Source organism: Neolamprologus multifasciatus, chromosome 5, assembly GCF_963576455.1.
Source record: "Neolamprologus multifasciatus chromosome 5, fNeoMul1.2, whole genome shotgun sequence".
Classification (NCBI taxonomy): Eukaryota; Metazoa; Chordata; class Actinopteri; order Cichliformes; family Cichlidae; genus Neolamprologus; species Neolamprologus multifasciatus.
Genome location: NC_140443.1, coordinates 5,250,030 through 5,270,864, shown reverse-complemented (window position 1 = coordinate 5,270,864; position 20,835 = coordinate 5,250,030). Strand labels below are relative to the sequence as shown.

The window sequence follows — 20,835 nt, the reverse complement described above, 5'->3', positions numbered from 1 at the left end:
TGAAAGTCGGAGGATGTTATCCATGCAGAAGGTAAAGCCTGATGTGTTTTTGAATCTAGACAGTAGGGCTGCTCGATTATGGCAAAAATGATAATCACGATTATTTTCACTGAAATTGAGATCTCGATTATTTGACCATATTTATTTAACCCTTTAAGACCTACCATAGAACCAAGTTCGCCAGAGCTTAAATTATTTTTTTACATGCTGTAGTGCCATTTGTGGGAGCATTTCAAGTTGCTGTACATCAATACAACTGTTATAGCCCATATTTTAATAATATGTATGGATTAAGTCCATAGTAACTACATTAATTGCAAAAAAGTGCAATAAACTACAAAAAAATTGAAAATCGTTATTTTTTTTTTTTTACATATATTTCTACTTGGAGAAATTTAAGAGGCTTATCCCTCAAAACTTTAAAAACAAAAAAGTTGCACAAAATAGTTTACAACCACAGGAAATTAATTTTGAGTGTCTTTATAGTTTTATTTTGGAGATACAGCAATTTTTATATACTGCAGGGAAAACAAAAAAACAATCCTATGATGCAAATTTGCAAAGAAAACAGCATGTGCATCAAAATAAACTATTTCCAGCAGTGCAATTTGAGTTCTAAGCATCCCAGAAACTATTCAGAAAAGTCAAACATGACTTATAAAAACACCAGTATAGGCTTTTAAGGCCTACAAGTAAAAAAAACTACATTTTCCGCGAAAATGACGCCACTTCCTGTTTAGGGCAGGAAATGGCGGACATGCGATAGTTCGCCTTGACGTCTGTTTCAATGTGGGAAGTGTTACAAACAGCTGATCGGATCGGCAAAGCGTGTTTCTGGAATATTATGTTTTTGTTGCTGCAAGTGCTTTTTATGCAGTTTTTGCAAAGCTATATGTGGAAGGAAACTGTGACCGAGGACAAGCTGATGGCATAAGATGTAAGTACAACTCCTCCGGTTTCATATGCAAAAAAAATTATTGCGCTAGCTTACATGGTTCCGGTTCTACAGGATCTTCTATTTAAAAATAGTTACACAAAACAGAGCGTGCTGCTCTGACCGGCTTTAAAGGGTTAACAATAACAATGTATTGAAATAAATGAAAAATGTAAACATCTATGTTTAGTGAAGTTTGCAGTGTTGCTCTGTGGTGCAGCTACGACACCGTAGCAAAGTTTAAACACTATGTCTACTTGATCCACGTCTGACTCCACGAACCCATAATGTTTCCACACCACTGAAGTTTTTTTTACCTCTCTTTTCAACCAACGGCAGTCACTCTCCTCTCCAAATAACTTCTGTTTAGCTTTCCGAGCTCCCCTCGGGTCCTCTTAATTGTTGTGACGCGTGTTCGAAATCCAGAGAGGTGCGCTCGATTTGCTACACGGAGCAGCGCGAGAGTAAAGCACGAGGGAGGTGCTAATAATCGGCTCAGTCATTTTTAATGATCGTTGAAAGCCCAGATCGTACTCGTGATTAAAATTCGATTAATTGAGCAGCCCTACTAGACAGTATTTCACGTTTTTAAAAATCAAGCTAAATACATTTTGAAAGGTTTCAAGGAGCACAGCCCATCATGCCGTCTATATGAGGTATTACCGAAGCCATAAATCCAAACAGGAGAAATGGAGCTGAGCTGCGATGAGTAAATGCAACCGCTGCAGCTGTTTACAGCCTGAGGATGTGCCAATCAATACAGAGAAGAAGCCTCAGATATCCTCAGTGGAACAATAATCGTCAAGTGCCAAGTGTAACATTGGAAGTAAAATCAACTCTTGAGAATTGACTAATTTTCTTGTAGTAAAAAGTTGGCATTTGAACCACTCAGTTCATTTCCAGGCTAGTTAAATGTTTGTGGGCGCCACCCTTATGAAAAGAGGTGGAGGAATGAGAAATTAAAAGGCTGATGATGCAAACCCATAATTAAGTCTCATCATCCATAAGACTGGGAAGTCGTTAAGTTATCGATAACTCATCTGCATGACTGAAGTCTGTGTTAAAATGAAACCAGTAATGAGACTGTATCTCATTTTGGACAATCTTGTGTAGGCTAAGAAAATGTTTAGAGGAGTGCACGAGGGAGTGAACGTCTTTGTAGGTCATCCATCCTCTCCTGCTCGAGAGAAAGTGGAGCTGGGAAGTGTCAGTTTAAGCAATGGCACATGTGAAGTGTTATGAATAAACTTTAAACAATGTCTAGGTAAAGCACAGCAGCTATAGATAAAAAACAGAGCGCGTGGGGAAGCGGTCACAATTACAATTAGTGCGTGTCGATTTTTCTTTTCTTGTGTGTGTCGTAAAGTCATGAATATGAATTTGTGACCTCCACGTGTAAAGTTTTTCTCAGTTATGTCAGTGTGTTTGTATAAGCAGGAATGGTTGAGTAGAACTGAGTAGCAGTTGCTACTAATGTGGTGGTTTAGGGCAGCTTGGCTTGAGGTTGGGGATCTATCTGGAGAGGGGAAGAGGATCAGTTGAAATGTTCTGGAAGCTTTTTAAATGATTGTGCCTCTCTCCCATCTGTCTCTGCACTGGATGTGATGGGACTCACGATGAAGCCTCGTTTGGTTGGTTTTCTCGGTACATCATATGAGCTCTCACGGAGAAAGTGATTATTATGATTATTGTAGTTTAATCCGTTCTACCTCTACTTTGGCCCACATACCTGTACATCTGTTATAGAATAACACAGCTTCCCCTCCTCCAGCTTTTTAACAAATTTTAAGGCCTTTATTTCTGACAAGGATGGTGGAGAAAAAGACAGGAAGTGTGTGATAGAGAGCAGCAGTACTTGACGTATACCACTGGTTTTGGCGAAACCATTAACTTGTCATTTAGTGCTTTCATTTCCAAAATGTAACTTAAAGAGCATGCTAATTCTTCAAAATAAGAAGGTAAAGATTGCAACTGTTACACTGTTTAAACATCAGTGCTGTGATTGTCTGCTGATGTTAGCAATTTGCTAAAGTACAGCGTTAAAGGGCAACGGTGATGCCTGTAAACCTTCATTTATGTGGACAAACACACGAATGGGGCAAAAGCTTATTGGGTTGTGTTTAATAAAAGCATCTCTTTCCCTTTTATCTTTGACTGTCTTCAGACTTAAAAGGCAGCCAGACTCTTGGCATTATCATATTAAAATGAGCTGAAAAGCCTCAGCTATTTGAAACAGTGCTTATGGACTTGGAGTTAATCTGATCACCTGTTTGCCTCGATGTGGACTTGATTTCATTATGTTTTTAGATATTTTTATAGCTCCAGCTAACATTTTCTAACCACAGGATGGGAGTGGGATTAAATTCTGGGTTCATCATGTTAGTGGACCACCTGAAGGATTTGTCTGTTAATCACATTATCGCATTCCTGTATTTGTTCAGCTTTTGAGTGCATTCAGTGCAGTGTTTCCAAAATTGAAACTTTGAGGTCAGTGGAGAATGATCTGTTTATTCTGCTCCAGCTTTAGTTTGCTCACCGAGACCCTGCGAGCACCTTCTGCATCCCAATCCACAGTTTGTTTGGTCTTTCTGTTGCTTTCCCCGCGGTGCTATCTAACTACATCTGTTAAGGCAGCGTAACATACAATTAAAGTCGCTTTATAGCTCATCATGTGGAGGATAATTATAACACACGGCGGAATGCTAATTATATTAATGATCTTCTTTCCTAACGTCCTAGTAAAACCAATGTCATTTAGCTGCTACTTATGGACGTGCAGAGTGGCCTACTTTCCTGCACAGCTGACAGGAAGACAGAAACGGCTACCTGGCTGCCTGAATGCCTGTGTTTGGAAAGTAACTGTTCATTTGCTGCACTGACATCGTTTGGGGCTATTTGGCTGCATTAAGATAAAAATATCTCATTTGTAAGAAATGATTCACTCTGGTGAGCTTGTGCAATGCATCAGCCCCCTTTTTCCATTCTCATTTTTAATGCAGCAAAGAAATGATTGAAACGGGGTGGTTGCAAAAGTCTAACATAGCTTATCAGCCGATCTCTATAATGCTCCAAAAGACACCGCGTGATTGCAGCTTTTTAGCAGTTAGCTAATGTTTATCATGACTTGAAATGTTTTCATGTTTTCTGTCAGTTCAACTGAAAATGTATCATCAAGATGCACGTTAGCTGATGAATGCTCCACTACGTTCATCTGATATGTCCTGACTTTTTGTATCCATAATTTGCAGCTCGGCTTATAAATGGGTTCTTTGAGCCTTTTTCACTGAAATGCAGCAGCGCAGCTGAGCTGAGCGAATCAAAACAGTAAACTGAAGATCTGAAAGAAACTACACAACTTACTAAGTAAAGCCCCTTTCAGGCGTGGTGCATGATACTTGCTATAACTAACTTTATTGATCTTTTTAAATAACGCCATTCAGACCCGGGCCACAGCGACATGCACAGCCATGATATTGGTGTTTGTCTCATAATGTACTATTCAAGCTCACTTAATGAAGTGAAACGTTTTCCAATGTTTTAAAATAATCACTTAATGTTGTCAGATGAATGGAATGTAAAGCACGTCTGAATGTTTATTTATATTTTACCTTTTACATTTAAGTTAAAACACATTAAACGAATAAATTGTATCAAACAAAATCCAGTCTAATCATGCGGCCGCTTTTTAAGCGCCCACATATCTTAGTCCAGGGAGAGAAAGTTCCCAAGTTTAGAAGCTACATCCTTCAAAAGATAATCTCCTTTTGACTTGAGCCTGGAGTGAAGAACAAAAAAACAGACCCGACATCAGATTTTGGCCCGTGATGAAGGGCTGCGGTATTTTTTTTTTCTTCTTCTGATTCTTTTTTTTGTCATGACTGCTGCCTAAAAATGAAAAGCTCTCAATGTGATGATGAATTTTGAACTGCATCCTGAAACTGGTGACAGGCCCAAATGTACGTCTGTGTTACATATGAAAGTTTGGAGATTGTGAGTGATTTCAACAACGATGGGATGAAAACTTAAAGCCTAGCTCGAAGATGTTTACAGAGAGTAGAGTGAAACTCGAGGCAGCTGTAACATTTCACAATTCTCTGGGTTCATCATTAGAAGCGATGTTTCACATACAAGTAGTGAAATCATAAATTGTTTATAGTGAGTGTATCGATTCTAAGTTGTTTGTATACATATGTTAAGATAACTGAAGATGGTTGTTTTGGTGGTTGGTTATTCAGATGGATGGTTGTAATTTATTTATTTCATTTGATTTATTTTGTTTTTTTATTTAAAAGAAAATCAAGCTGGCCATAAGTACCTACATATTTGGTTTGGCTATGTGTTTGATTAGGATTACTCATCTAAATCAGTGCAGGAAGAGGCAAAAAATGTCAAAGTTAAGCTTTTTTGGGAGGGGGCAGGGGATATGCTTATTTTGCACGGGAAATGTGAAGTGGCTCGCATTACTGGATGCTATTTCCTTAAAAAATCTGAGAAGTTTCCCATCCATTATTTTTTTAAGTTTTAGCAAAAAATACATTTTGTTCATTTTAAATTTTATTGGAAAAATATCTTTTTTTGTTAATGGAGCCTCAAGAACCCCCTCATGGTATTTAATCTGAATCATTTTATAATGTTTTACAGAAATACCAGCCTAGCATTTATATATTAGAACCGGCTTCCCCTCATATCACAGTTTTAGAGGGTTTATAAAGGGCTGTGTGATATATTGGATAAAGCACTCTAATAGGTATCAGTGTGGTTTAAGAGATACTGTGGCAGCTATTATTGCAGCACAACAAATATTTGTCTCTTTAATATAAAAAGGGACGCACTGGAAAGAAAATCAATCGTCCATTAAGAATCATCTCAGACCTGAACCTCAAACAGGCTCTCTCACACCGCAGTCTTTACTCGATCCTCACTTTACTGGTGATTCCCTCTTATCAGTGAACAATGGGCGTGAGATATGACCAGATTGACTGGATTAGTGGCAGTCAGGATCATCAGATAAATCCTTAAAGTAAGAATATCCATTCTAATAACGGTTCTTCTTTTGTTCTTTGAAAGACATTAAAATAAAAGATAAGAGCATCTGTGCATCCGTTAACATATCAGTGATCTACAGAGTTTTGTGAACTGAAACAAGTAGGGTCTTAAAATGAACCCAGAATGATCCACATCTGTATAGCTGCATAAAGGGAAGGCTGTTCAGTAGATTCAGCATGCAATGAAAGGATCAATGAGAACTCTGTATATTCAGATGAAAGTGCACAAACCTGGTGTGTAGAGACGTGTATTTAAAATTTAATCTCAAAACTCCACACAGTGTTTAGAAATGACTGCTTGTTTTTGCATGAATGTGTAAAGGTAGCCATTTATTGCTTTAATACAAAAAATTTCAATACAGCTGCAAATGTAAAACTGAAATATGCTGCTGTATTGGAAAACTGTACAGTTGGTGCTGTAAACGGTGCAGGTTTAAATAGGTCTGTGTTGAAAAAGAGGTTTTCTACAGGATAATCGACGAAGAAGAAGAATGAACTGGACATTTTTTCCAAGTATTTTATGAATTACTGGTCTATCAGTTGTGAAACATGACTTAAAAGTGGCAAGCAAAGTTTCAGAGCTCAAGTTGTCATTGAAAATCTCTTCTTTTATCTGATTAACGGTTCAAAATGTTTCAGTTAACAAATTATATATGACTAAGGGAAACCCGAGCACCAGTCTTTTTCTGATATCTGTTAAATGTTAACAGTTGTTTTTCTGTCCGTCGACTTTCTGCATTACTTTGACTATTATTCAAACAAACTGTCCGCTGTGTTGGCAGCTCTGTGAAAGCACCCCGTGGTAGACCTGTTGCTAAATGCTTTTATCACCTCAGTGAAATGCTCACAATAACAGTGCAAACACATTTTAGCACATTGATTCGCTAACCAGCCATAAAAAAATTTGCACACTCACTAGTTTTGCTTTATTTGTTCATAACGTCTTGCACCAAATTTACCATACAGTCCATCCTGTGGCACACCTGCCAGGTCTGAACGTCATGGAAATCCATCTAAGACTTCTTAAGAAAACCACAAATGTGGATCTTATGATGATGTTAAAGTAAAAGGTCCTTGAGACGTATTCTTTAGTGATAACCCCAATTTCACAGATATCCGCCCAAGACTCTGATCTGTGAAATATGTTCTTTGTTTGAAAAGAATAATTGAAGAAACGCCTCAAAAACTAACTGTTTATTGAATAACTTTAATTAAATATCAGTACCATGTAATGTCACATACAGTATAACGTATTGCACACTATACTCTACACCTACAGGAACTGCTCAGACATTGAAACCCATGCTACGAAGCTCCTGGTGCACAGATTTTGTGCTGATGTTAATTCCAGATGAGGTTTTGGAGTCATGCTGTCATTGAATCCAACAGAGTGTTGCCACTTATATGCACTGTGCACCCACTCTGTGAGACCCATCTCTGTTGCCATGGTTCTTAATTGTTTCCACATGTACAGCTTATCCAAGCTGACTTGTTGCAATGGTGACGTCCTTTTACAGCATCACACTTGAAGTCAGCAAGCTCTTTAGAAAACAAGCTTTAGCTTTCACAAATGTTTGTAAAGCCAAAGTGCATGGTCAGGTGCTTGGCTTTATACACCTGTGACATTGGGAGTGAAAAAACTTAAAGAGGTGTGGCCCAATAGTTCTGTCTATAAAGTAGATTTTTAACTATAAACTAAGGGTGACTACCATGTATTTATAATAACCATGATACATAAAAAAATAAATATAGATGTTATGTTGTTAATTCACATATCATTGCAGATAGTAGCAGTGGTAAGTGAACTGGTTACTTACCACTACTGGAGCACTTTATACTGTAGTAATAATTTGGTAATAATAGTACAACAGTTTGTTTACAAAACTGTGCTATTTTCATATCATGAAAGCTCTGCTCTAAACGAAGGAGTCTGGTTCTGTGTGTGTGGCCACATTCCACTTAGTGGGTGTATTGCTGTGGAAGGAATTCGAGCATTGAGTGAGCATTTCTTTGCATGAGCAGTCCTCATATGATGGTTTGCGCTCACCCTTTGCAATGGTGTGCTCTTAATGTTGAAGTCCTGCGTGAGCCTTTATCATCTGAAGGTGTTGGCCGGTGTTTTTGAACATGCACGGCAGTAATATGTATGTGTATTATGCACAGTGGAGTACTTAGGGCTTTAGTTCAGGCGTAGCCGGCTCATTTATTCCATCTCCTGTAGACCAGCGAGCTTTGTGATCTTTGCTGACTTGCTGTGTATTATTATCATCAGTGCATTATTATCATCTCGAAATCACCTACTGGAACTACTCCTTCAAAATGTTATTTTGCTAGCTTTAGGCAGTAAAGAGGAGTTATAGCTCTAATAAGAGAAGACTTGGAAAATTATAGAGTCCTTTTGGTCCTGTAGATATCTCATAGTTTACTTCAGAGCACGCGTCTTTGTGTGGAAATATCTTCTTATCAATAATCTGTGTTCAGGAAAGTTAGGACCTAAATAACTGGTGTAGGATTTTCTTCCATCTCCAACACACACACACACACACACACACACACACACACACACACACACACACACACACACACACACACACACACACACACACACTGTACTTGATGATAACAGGAAGGAAGGGTGGGTTTCTGTTCCTGCACCGTTATTTGTTGATGTATCTTTTATCTTTGGGGAAGCATCTCGTCCAACTCCGTCTACTCCCTCAGTGGGAATTTATGGGACCCACCCAGGAAGACGTGCATGGGATTTGTGTTAGTGGATTGTGCGGTATGCAGATAATTGCCATGGTGATTCCTGCATGTAATGGATTGCTTTTTAAAGATTTTTCTGTTTGTGTGTTTGCTCCGTCCCACGGGGAACTGGTACAGACTGATAGGAATCACATTCATGGGTTTGTCGCCAACTCAATTTTACTTTCTGCGCTTTTCTTTCCCTCCTGTGAATCTTTTGGTACTCCAGAATCTGTCTGTATAACTTATGACTGCATTTTACCCCTTATGCCCTCACTCTACGGTTTATATGTCATATATCCTCTGAAATTCCCCTTTCCCTTTGTCATAAAACGGCTGTGCCATCAGTGAGATAAGTCCATGTGCTGCTGATCAAAAGTAGAGCAGCCTTCTCAGTGTTCCAGTGTGATAATATGGTGTATTCTTACATTTTTATCACTCGTGCTCTTGTATGTTCAGCGTTTTAAGGCCAGCTGATTGGTATATGGATATGATGATGTGGTTCTTTCTAGAAATAAGAGAAAGATCTGCCTGTATAGTTAGATTATTGCAACTTCTTTCAGACAGAAAACGTCGATCCGAGTGTGAGATTTTTGAATAAAAGCCAGCTTTCCTTCATTTATCCAGGTAAAAGTCTTATTGTGATTGAGATCTTTTTTTTTTTCAGGAGAGACGTGACCAAACTGCTGAACTTTCTTTTTTCAAGCGCAGTCGACTCACGTGTTTGAGTATTTGCACGAGTGTTAATCTGTCTCTGTGTTAAACCTGTGATCGACTGGTGATCTGTTCAGGGGTCACGACACTGGCTGGATAAGTGGTTAAGAAAATAGATACATTCAGTAGGGGTGGGGGAAAAAATCGATACTGTGTAGTATGGTGATATTTTGTTTGCTAATAATGTATCGATACAGGGACAGCAGAAATCGATATTTTGTTACAAAAAACGTTTTCGTGCTCTGACTTCAGAGCATGTTGATCCTTTTTCTGAGCAAGAATCCTGACATTCCTTCACTGTCCAAATGTGTTTAACTTTTTTTATAGCAGCAATAAACATGACAGTTTACTTATTTTAATTTAAGACATGTTTTATTTTAATTAAGTTTAAAACTTTTTTTTATTTAATGTAAAATTATATTTTGTTTTAATTTACTTTCAAATTCTTCAGTTGCTGAAGGGGCTGCATAGTTTTCATAAACTGCATAGTTCAGAATAGCTATAATTGTACCAGATGGTTGATTCAGTTAAGTTGGACTAGACTGTAATACAAACCGTTCAGTTTGTCAACAATAAAACTGAAATGAGAGAAAGACTGAGTGTGAGACTTTGATATTAGATAAAATGAATATTGATAAAGTTTACCTTTATGTACAGAATCTGAATATCGCAAAATATTTTAAAAAATTGCAATAATATCGTATCGTGGGATGTATGGTGATTCCCACCTCTAACATTCAGTAACATTCAGGTCCTTTAAACTGCTACAATGTTTTCTGACAATTAGACACAGGAGACTCAAGTTAACTAAAAAGTGAACTTGGAAAGTAAGTCAAGCAGTTCAGTTAAAAATAGATCAGTTGGTTATCGCCTGTTGGTTTTTGTTTTTTTGTTGTTGACGCTTACTAAAGCTGCTAATTGACTTTTTAACAGAGCTTATAATTTTAATTATAGAGATAAAGTTATGAGGTTTTGGTGTTATTTGTTTTTAGTCCCCTGTGAAAGCTAAAATGCTCACAAAGTTATCTGTTAATTACAGTATGGTAATTAGTTTATAGAAAAGGGTGTTATTTGTTGTGGGTTTTTTGATGATAATGTTTGCTTTCTGTGGGTTTTTTTTATTATATTTTAAAGGTGTTTCAGCGATCGATCTTTCAGCTGGGAGGGGGTTCCTTTTGAACTCTCGTTATTGCAAATCGAGTCACGGAGATTTGACCTCAGTGGAATTTTATTTGAAACGAGACGAGTCAGTCACAACAGCATCACTAAGTCACATATACACAAAACAATATTGATGCAAATAAAATGTAGAAAATTTGATTCATTTCTTTTACACAACAGCTGCATGTCTGCGCTACCTAAAGTGTGGAGACGCTTAACGAGAAAATAAAATGTGCTCCTGTTTGTTGTTGTGTCTGTCTCTGATTTTCAGAAGGTCTATGGTCCTATACTTTATACACTCTCTGCCATTTATATGCTTTATTGAAACTACAGTTTGCATAAATTGTAAAGAATCTGAATTTCATGAGCAATTTAATGAATTCTAACACAAATCGAGTCAGACAGGCCAGACACAACAACATAAAACACACATTAAATGAGAGCTGAAATAAAATAGCAATAGCATGGTTCATAAATATTAAGTGACAACACTCCTCTAGTGGATTACATCCATCGTTGTCTGACGTTTTCTTTTTCACACCTCTCTTATCGTCGCACATCATAACTCCAAAGCATATTCACCCTGTCACAGACAGAGCAATTTTGCATCGATGCAGTTCGGCCTAAAAACCAATGGCACATTACGCTGTCTGATGTGTCTGAGTGTGTCTGCGCTGTCTGCATGCGCATTTGTGCATTTTCACGTATTTATAAAATGTATAATTTCCACAGCTATCAGACTTCTGCTGCCGACAAACACTATTAGAAAACTGGCGCCTTCTGATTGCTTTTCCAGACTTAGACAATCAGAAAGACAATGTGTGTGTCGACAGTATGTTAATGCAGAGGATAACCTGCAAATAAAAAAGTGAAGGAGAAACGCTCACAATCATTTCTCATAGGCATCGGTAAGGTGTAATTGTTTTTACACACCTATAGATGCAGGTATAGGTGGACAAATGTTTAATTAACTTATTGAAGAAATTAAAGATTAAAAAGATGTGGGGCTGCCAGGACAACTTCAGCACGCCACGGCATGAATTCAACAAGTATCTGGTGAAGTAGCAGAAAGAGATCAAGGGAGATTAATAGCAGGGTCGGTGAAGAGTGATAGTTATTCTACCGATATGTTGAGCAACAACATATTTGAGACTTGCCTGAGGAGGTAAATGTATTCTGGTTTCCATTAATAGGAAATGAACGGCCAGTTAATGTAGTTTGTAAAGACGGGGCTGATTTATTGGCTTACACACATGCCATTAATGTGTGTGCAAACAGTGGTACCGTGGGACCTTAAGCCTGTGATCTGGTTAGTGTGTTCGTCTGTGATGCAAAGCTGCACGAGAGGCACGTGGCTCCAACAAATATTCTGTGGAATGAAACATTTTTACCTTATGAATATGAAATGTACTATACGAACTAGAGATGGCACGATACCACTTTTTTATGTCCGATACCGATATCATAAATTTGGATATCTGCCGATACCGATATGAATCCGATATAGTGTGTTTTTTAATCAATAAAACGTTTTTTAATATCTTGCTGCATTTTGTATAAGTTTATACTCAAGTTTAAATAAATAACAACACTAAAGCTATTCTGTTATACCTGTATGTAAAAAATACACTGTGCCCAAAATATTTCATAGTTCAGCAATACTGATCAATCTAATAAAGTTAAACCTACTCAATCCTCCCTATTCTGGTATTTTAAAGAGTACTTAGCAGAAATATTAAGCAACCTAACTAATAGGGTTGCAAACTCCCAGCAAAAAACAAACAAACCACCCTCCACCTCATGATGCTTAATTGATGTAATCAAATTTAATTTGATGCAGGGGGAAAAATGCACAGAAATAAATTATTTTTCAAGAATAATTAAATAGATTCAACATCTTTCTTCAACAGAATTGCAGACTGCACAGATGGTATCTTCCCAAAGGAAAAAGTACTATAGCTTACTAGGGTATATTAGACTTAACAGTTACTATATACAGTAATGGACTTATATATATTTTACATCAGATTAAAACTTTGGGTGTAAGAGTCAGATAATTATTTATTAAAAGCTCGACATTTTAAATAAAAATAAGAAAGAAAAGTATGTCTTTGTGCCCCCTTTTCCCTGTTCATGCCCTATCGGCCCCCTGGCTAAACTTTGCTAGATCCGCCCCTGCACAGTTACCAGCCGTCAGCTGCGTAGAAAAAGATCCTGGTGTAGAAAGTAATATTAAATAAATTCTAACAACAGCTTATCAAGCTTAATAGTGCTGCTGTTGTTCAGCCGCTGGTTTCCTCTTTCTGGTGAGAAGTGGGCCAAAAACTAAGAAGAGAGACGGACTCGCGACAGAAAAGCCGATCAGCTGATCATTAAGCAGTTTCACGATTGAAGTAGCAGCAAGAAGAGGGAGAGAGAGAGGCAGTCGCTCCATATATCGGTTGTTAAGCTTAACGTGGGAATGCTTTACAATCATTCAGAGATGAACTTACACACTTGCGTTACTTCTCTCTGGGAAAACTTCCTCGGAGATGAAATGCTGGTTTGCTAGCAAGGCTACAAATGCACACAGCGGCTCTATCACGTGACGCATACTGCTGCGACGTGCTACGGTTATGAGCTGAGTTAGCCGTGTCGCAAGTTTTGTGAGGTGCTTTTTTTTATATTTAATGGATTGGATTACATTTTTTATTTCTCACCGATATCCGATCCAGTAATTTGGGTCAGTATCGGACCGATACCGATACGTAATATTGGATCGGTCCATCTCTAATACGAACCAAAGTATTGGGTCACACCTCTTGCCTAAACATGTAATGGCCATATTCAACCAGAAGGCTGGTTATACCAAATCTGTGAGTATTTCCTTGTAGAAAATGCTGAGCACCTCCCAGCTGTAGTTTGGGATTAGATTGTAGCTGAACTCTAGCATCCCTGCATGTAAGAGAAGGGGAATAGCTACTTTGGGGAAAAAAAAATCAATATTCTTTCATGACCTCCTGAAGTCCTCTCATTACAGCTTTGCACTCATCACACTCAGTTGGTAACTCGTGGGTGTAGTGAAAAAGGGAAATGGGCTTGTATTGTGCCTTTTTTCCCCTTTTAGTCGTTCACAAAGTGCTTTACACATTTTGCCTCACACATACTCTCACACAGCACTGGCAACTGAGCTTTCATGCAAGGTACTCGTCTACCATCCCGAACAACTTTGGGTTCACTTTCTTGCTCAAGGGCACTTTGGCATGGAGACAGGAGGAGGTGGGTGTTGTGTAGGCAGCCCTCTCTTCCCCATACAGACAATTTAATTTGTAAAATAAGAATCAGGAAAGTGTAAATAAAGTGGATGAAGGTTCTATCCTGAATGCGTTTATATCTTCATCTGTCTTTATATTTTGCTTTCTTTCAGACGTCCTATGACCAAAATAGAGATATTAAAGTGAGTTCGTCGCAAGATTCCCAAATAATCGAATTATTTTAATAGATAGTTTTTGTCTTTGATTGCCTTAGTGGCAATTTAAACTCAGTCTGAAAATGAGAAGAGACAGTGGCATGTGCCGGCATTCAGTCGGTGCTTGATTTGTTACTTTATGCTGTTATTCTGTGCTGTGGTCGATCACACTGAATCCTCAGGGACTCTAATATGACTAGACACATATTGAGGTACTCCATTTGTATAGTCTGACTCAGACATTTCATCTCCTTAATATAAAGAAATTGCCTGGAACGGGGGCCACTTTTTAAGTTTGTGCTTGATGGATGTAATTTATATTCAGCTATAGTCTGCACACCTAGGACCTTTATATTTTGAAATCCAGGAAAACACAATGCCTCTCTCATTATAAGAAAATAACAGAGGATGCAGCTGCAAAGTGATGTTAGTCCCATAGTTCCTCTGAGGCTTCGTGTTTACAATCCGGTTGTACACAGTAACAACACAGGGCTGCAAATTACAGAGCCCCCATGGCAACATAGGTGGGAAAAGATCAATAACTCATGGCCACAAGCTGGTAAGGTGTGGGCACATGATAACTCAATTGTAGCTACATGACACTGAATCTGTTGTTTACTGCACACTGGACGAGCTCCATGCATGAAGCATAGATACATTTGATTTGGATTTATCTTATTTTTGCGACGCATCATAATATCCCGCAATGTTTGTCACGCTTGTTGCCAGACGATTGCACCATTCACCTTATCGCTAATGTGCTAATCTCCATAAAGCTTTAGTCTGACATATATTTTAGCCTTCAGTCCCTAGGCACAGACTTTCAGAGTAAACAAAACTGTATTTATGAACAAAGCTGTCGATTCCACCTCACAACATTTTTCACATTTATTGCTGCCCGATGTGTAAAAAATAGGCTTGAAATGTTTAGCGCGGTCAGTAAATAACATATTCTACATCTTGTAGTCACCATTTACTTGTGAGTTTCCTGAGCCTTATTAAAAGGCAATAAGCAGGTTTTTGCTTTAACTCATTGTGAAGTAAATGTTATGCGTATATAATAACACATGTTGTTAGACTGTATAGAACCTCCTAAAAAGCCTGGATTGGACCAAAACTGGGAAACTGGATAATGATTTAATTTCCCTGTGAGCTGTTGTTAGCATGGATTCGTAGATCTGCCAAGTTTTTCCAAGCACTCATGGTCACCCCCAGAAATTTCCAATATATGCAAATTATTATTGTTATGTAGTTATTTATTTTTTACAAGTGCTAAATTAAGGACGTGGAGATAAAAGCAGAAGTACTTCACTCAGCATCAACCACACAGTCTTAGCTGTATTATATTTGATAGTCATACATGTGCATCTCTTTGTCAGTTGCTACTGTAATGTCTAGCCAACGCTCACTTATCTTCTCCTAATGCATTACTAACTTGTGGCCACCCGATAAAATATTAATGCAGAGCAATTATATTTTCCCACCCATGTCACTGGGGAGGAAAATGGAAGAAAACGAGGAAAGTATTTATGACGTTTATGGGATGCAGTCAGACTGAGCTTGCACTGTATAACCTTGGATCAGTTCTCTGAGCTCTCATCATTATTTCCTCTTAGATTTTGCACAAGTGTGTGATGCTGCAGTAGCTCATTTTCTCTGGTTTGGTTCAGCGTCTTTGGGTTTTAAGAGCAACTGACGTTGTAGACGTACTGTGACGATGCCAAAAGTGTTCAAAATAACATATGACAGTTATACTGCTGTGGTGTGGGTGGATATCAAAAGCTTAATTGGGGTCTAATCAATGCAGGTTTTAGGAAGCTGTATAATAGAAATAGGTTGATAATGGCTGCACTTTAATCGTTCTATTTTATTATGGAAAAAGGTCTCCCTGAGCCACATTACTCAGAGCACAGTGTTCTTCCATTATGACAGTCTGCCATTATTTAAGCAGTGCTTCAATTAAACCCCCACATAGAGGAAACAACTCAGCCAGTGTGCTTAAATACTGAACCTTCCACTTCCATTTGTATTCAGCTTCCTATCGTGACCTCCCTCTGTAGCGCACCCCGTCTCCCTGCTCTTTATTAGCTGTCACAAAAAAATGCAGGTCATATCATAGGCGTTCGCCTGGGAGCTCGAGCTGTTCTTAACTTTCAGAAGATTTCTGTCAAAAGATGCCAGGCGCAGCTCCTCCCGAAGACCCTGCTTTTCATCTGCTGCTCGTTTTTCTCATGCAAAAGGTGCTTGAAAGGAGCTGAAATATACTCGTGCTCAAAATAAAGAAAAGATGGCGCAATCTGAACCGTATATTGATGTTATAATGAGCAGAGAAGTGAAAGATTGACAAAATGTCGATACATTCATTTAGGCAGGTTTCAGTTAGTACTCTGTACCCCCAACAATACACTTTACAGTTTGAGGTGACGGATTTATTGATTGGTTGGTTGGTTGATTAAGTTTTTTCTTCTCCTCTCACAGAACACACAGACTGTTCTTTATTAATTAGTTTACTAGAGTTGAATCTAAATCAGAGGTTATATAGTAAAGGACAATGGACCTGCTCAGTATTGATTGACATTTTCTGTGGTAAGATACTGGGTATCTCTCCCCATTAGATGACCAGACGTGGAGCAAACAATGTTACTGTTGTCAGCATGGCAGATAAATGTTACCGTGTGAGACGGATAATTCTGCCAGTCGGTGTAATTACTTTGATGTTTAAAAGGATAATTGCATTCCTGAATATGAGTGATTGGCATCTTGTTGTGTAAAGTGCTTGAATTCATGACACATTATTTAACGCTGTTGTTTAAGAGACCAGTGTTTTCCCCTTTTTTATATGCCATATTTCCCGGACTACAAAGCGCACCTGAATATTAGCCGCACAAGCTAAAATCAGGGGAAAATCCTGTTTTGTACATACATTAGCCGCACCTGACTAAAAGCCGCAGGTGTTTCAATGTTGACTTATCATATGTAAGAGAATATGCACAAAGGGAATTGTCAGGAAAGAGATGGCTGTTTGGAGACACACCCCTTTTATTAATATTTTGAAAAACAAGTTAGGGTACATAACTTTTTAGGTATATGTACAAGTACCGGTAAATACAAGTACCAAACATGTACTGTGCTTCATAAACGAGTAACAAATGTAGTACATAACAATAACCTACAGCACACCAGAAAAATAGATTCGGACTACCTTTTAGGCTCAGGTGCAGTGACACGGCTTTAACAAGAAGAAAAGTCAGTCATTCGCCACCATCTTTCTCTTCTTCCTGCGCACTAAAACCACCAAAGTCCTCTTCTCCAGTGTCGGAAACGAACAGGCTCAGGATGGCTTCGTCATCCACTCTCCGCTTCTCTCCTTCGTTGTCACTTTCAAAACCAAACAAATCCTCGTTGTCAGTGTCAGAGTCGAACACCCTCTGAAGGGCCGTGGCGGTGTCTCCATCATGCAGCAGTCCAGCCCTTCGAAATCCGTTGGTGATCGTGGATGTTTTCACACTTTTCCACGCTGTCAGAATCCACTGGTGGAGTTCGGCATAACTTGCTTTTCGCAAGTTTATCGCCGCTCATCATCCACGCCTCCCGCTGAACGCGTAGCGCTACTTTGAAGTTTGTTTTTCGCGCTACTTCGTACGGCACTATGTTGCCTGGCGGACGGACATGTGACCAACATACCACTCTTGAACCCCGATACTGTGTGTCTGATCACATGCCCTTCCGCCAGGCAACGTAGTGCCGTACAACAGCGGAACAAACAAAACAAATCCTCTCACGATATGACAAAAATCATGGACAATCCATAGAAAAGCCGCACCTGACTAAAAGCCGCAGGGTTCAAAGCTTGTGCAAAAAGTAGTGGCTTATAGCCCGACAATTACGGTATATATATTTTTAAACATCTGTGGAAATTGTTGTTACATTTTTAGTGGCCAAGATCAGTTGTTACATAACAAAAATGCACATGTCTTTATAGAGAAAGTGAAGCCTGATTCAGGTAGACAACTGTACAAAGATTATTGTGAAACATGCACATGCTGTGTGATGTCTCTGTGTACAGAGCCATGATGTGATAATTACCATCTCATGTCTCTCATTTCTCTCCCTCTCAGCGTTCAGCATCATAATCTGATTCAACCACTCACGAGGTGTCTTTTGTCTGGGAAGATGGCAGCCATAACCCCCCCCCAAAAAAAACCAAACAAAAAAAAAAAAACAGGAGTAATTATGACACTCAGAGGAGCCCTATGTACCACTTCCTGTTCAGGCTGGCAGGTTTAGCAATCAGACAGCTGGCACTTGATATATTGTGAATTGTGGCAGCTTTATCTGTCTGGGCAGACTAACTGTGTAATCCCAGGCATTGTTACATCATCATCATCTTCCGTCACAACAATCCCCACCTCACCCTTCGCCCATTCCTCTGTATTTCCAAGGTCAGTTGAGTAACATCCTGGCTGGGCTGATAATTTGAGAGATTGTCCCTGCAGAGATCCATCACGATTATACTGCAGGATTAATGGATTGCAAATTGATTGGTGATGTCCCCTTAACTAAAAGGTTAAGTTGAAGTGCACCTGCAGCCTCTTCAGCAATTAAGAGGAATTAAGGTATATAGGGTGTTGTCGTGCTTTTAACCTGGATCTGTTAATTTGTTTATTCTCCGAACAGCCGAATAACCACGCAACACACGTGCCTCAGAAGCGGTGATAGAAATGAAAAGATCTTTCAATGCTCACAAAAATGGATTTTAATTATGCGAGTGAGACATGCTGGAAAGCAAGGGGATACATTTATAAAAGGAAGTGCAGTTTTTCAAAGCACTCGTAGACATCCTGGAAGTGTATGTGCAGCGTTCACCTGTATTTATGTTCCTTTTCTTCACTTTGCCAACAGTTCGTTACCTGCTGAGGAACAATGTGAGTCCAGACCTCTGCAATGAAGACGGCCTTACAGCTCTGCATCAGGTAAGATTATCTGTCTCCACTTGTCCTTCTTTATGTCCATCTTTGACTTTTCTGATGCCTGTTTTTTTTTTTTTTTTTTAAAGAAGATGAAGAACTTGATGTATAATTTGAGTCTCATTTTTTTAATCCAGTTTTTTATACTGATTGTTGAATTTCCTGATTAAGACATGCAGAATATGTCAGTATTTTATGAGCATTATTTAGTCATATACACCTCCAGCTCTAATAAAGCTTTATTTTATTCACGATTGAACATAATAAAATATATCAAACATTTAACCTGAGAAAATTGTCCATTTTAAGGCAAATATTACCTCATATTGAATTTGATGGTGGCGATAAATTTAAAAAAAAGCTGTAAGGGTGCAACAAAAGGCTGGAAAAGTTAAAAGAAACAGCTGGACAAACATTTTTCAACTGATAAGGTTATTTGGTAACAGATCCAACAGGTTCTATTGTGAATATGGATTTATGAGATTTGCAAGTCATTAAAGTCTTGCAAATTAATGTGAAATCCAAACATGTTTGGAATTCGATTTATATGCAGCACTTTTAAAATATGCACCTCAGTCGAGTATTCCTGTATTTTGTGACAGTCTCTTACCTCTACCACTGAGCTTCAAGAAGCAAAAAAAGGCACCAACTGGGGAGGTGAAAATAATAGTTAGGTGGAGGAAATGTTCAGAAAAATGCACCGTTAATCATTTTAATTGGGGCAGCGCTGACATTTACTATTGTTAGACACATAATATGTGTAAAACGTTTTTTAATTTCTTTGTTTTGATCATGTGTTTTTCATCGAACACTGTAACATCAAGGCTTTTTCTACCTCCACCATCACCATCTCTTTGTTGAAATGTAATGAAATAATTTCCAGAGAAGTTTGCCTGGGTGGGAATTCATGTTTGAGGTTTTCTGACATTGAAAAAATGATTTTTAATAGTCCGGAAATGAGTTCAGTTTTGGGGAAATGAATCATTTTTTGCCGTCGTATATTCATAGAGGACGTGAGGCCTGTTTTCACTTGCTAATGAAAGTTATTACTGACGTGATAATCAAAGCTTCCTCCTCAAACAAATCAATGCTGCGTGTCACTTTTCATTTTAAACTTCTCAGTAAACAAAGGATCCATGTCTCATTCGATCACAAGTAGAGCTGGGCGATAGAACGATAACGATATGTATCGCGAAATAACTTTTTCTCGATAGAAAAATGAAACTATTGCGATAGACCTCATCTCTCTCTCTCTTCTTCTCTTATAAAAAAATGAATAGCCAATACAAATTAAGTAGCGCAGAGCCGAACCAATCACAGCCGCAGCGTCACGTCACCTAACTTGTTACGTACAGCACAAGTGCCAAGCCGCACATGTGTATTTGTTTGGGAAGCAGCCGGGTAATGGAGGAAATGAGTGTGCCGACTAGAGAAAAATCAACCGAGAGCTTGGGTGACCAGGTTACCGAAGAGAACACAGATGACGGTTCCAATGGCGGAGAGATTGTCGAAAGGAAGAAGTTCCGTAGTGTGGAGATATTTCGGCTATTTGAAGTCTGACAAAAAACAGAGTAACGCGCACTGTAAATTGTGCCGAAAGCATGTTCCCACAAAGTCTGGAAATACAACAAACCTTTTTTATCACCTGAAGTAGTGCCACCCACTAGAGCACGCTCAATCTCTGACTGAAAGCGCTAATTCGTCATCGAAAACAACCAGGGCAATCCCTGTGAAGCAGCAACAGTCAATTGAGTCGGCTTTCTCCAGCGTCTTACCATATAACAAAAAAGCTAAAAGACATAGCAACATAACCAATGCCAT

General features: G+C 38.6%; 1 protein-coding gene across 3 annotated transcripts in view; it reads left to right on the top strand.

The window, feature by feature from the left end:
- The window catches only part of ppp1r16b (protein phosphatase 1, regulatory subunit 16B), a 108,092-nt gene that overhangs the window by 47,943 nt on the left and 39,314 nt on the right, over window positions 1-20,835 (top strand). For all 3 annotated transcript variants that reach the window (XM_085159517.1, XM_085159518.1, XM_085159519.1), the window contains exon 3: window positions 18,950-19,020. In XM_085159517.1, the coding sequence (XP_085015643.1) occupies window positions 18,950-19,020 (71 nt within the window). The remainder of the gene's footprint in view (window positions 1-18,949; window positions 19,021-20,835) is intronic.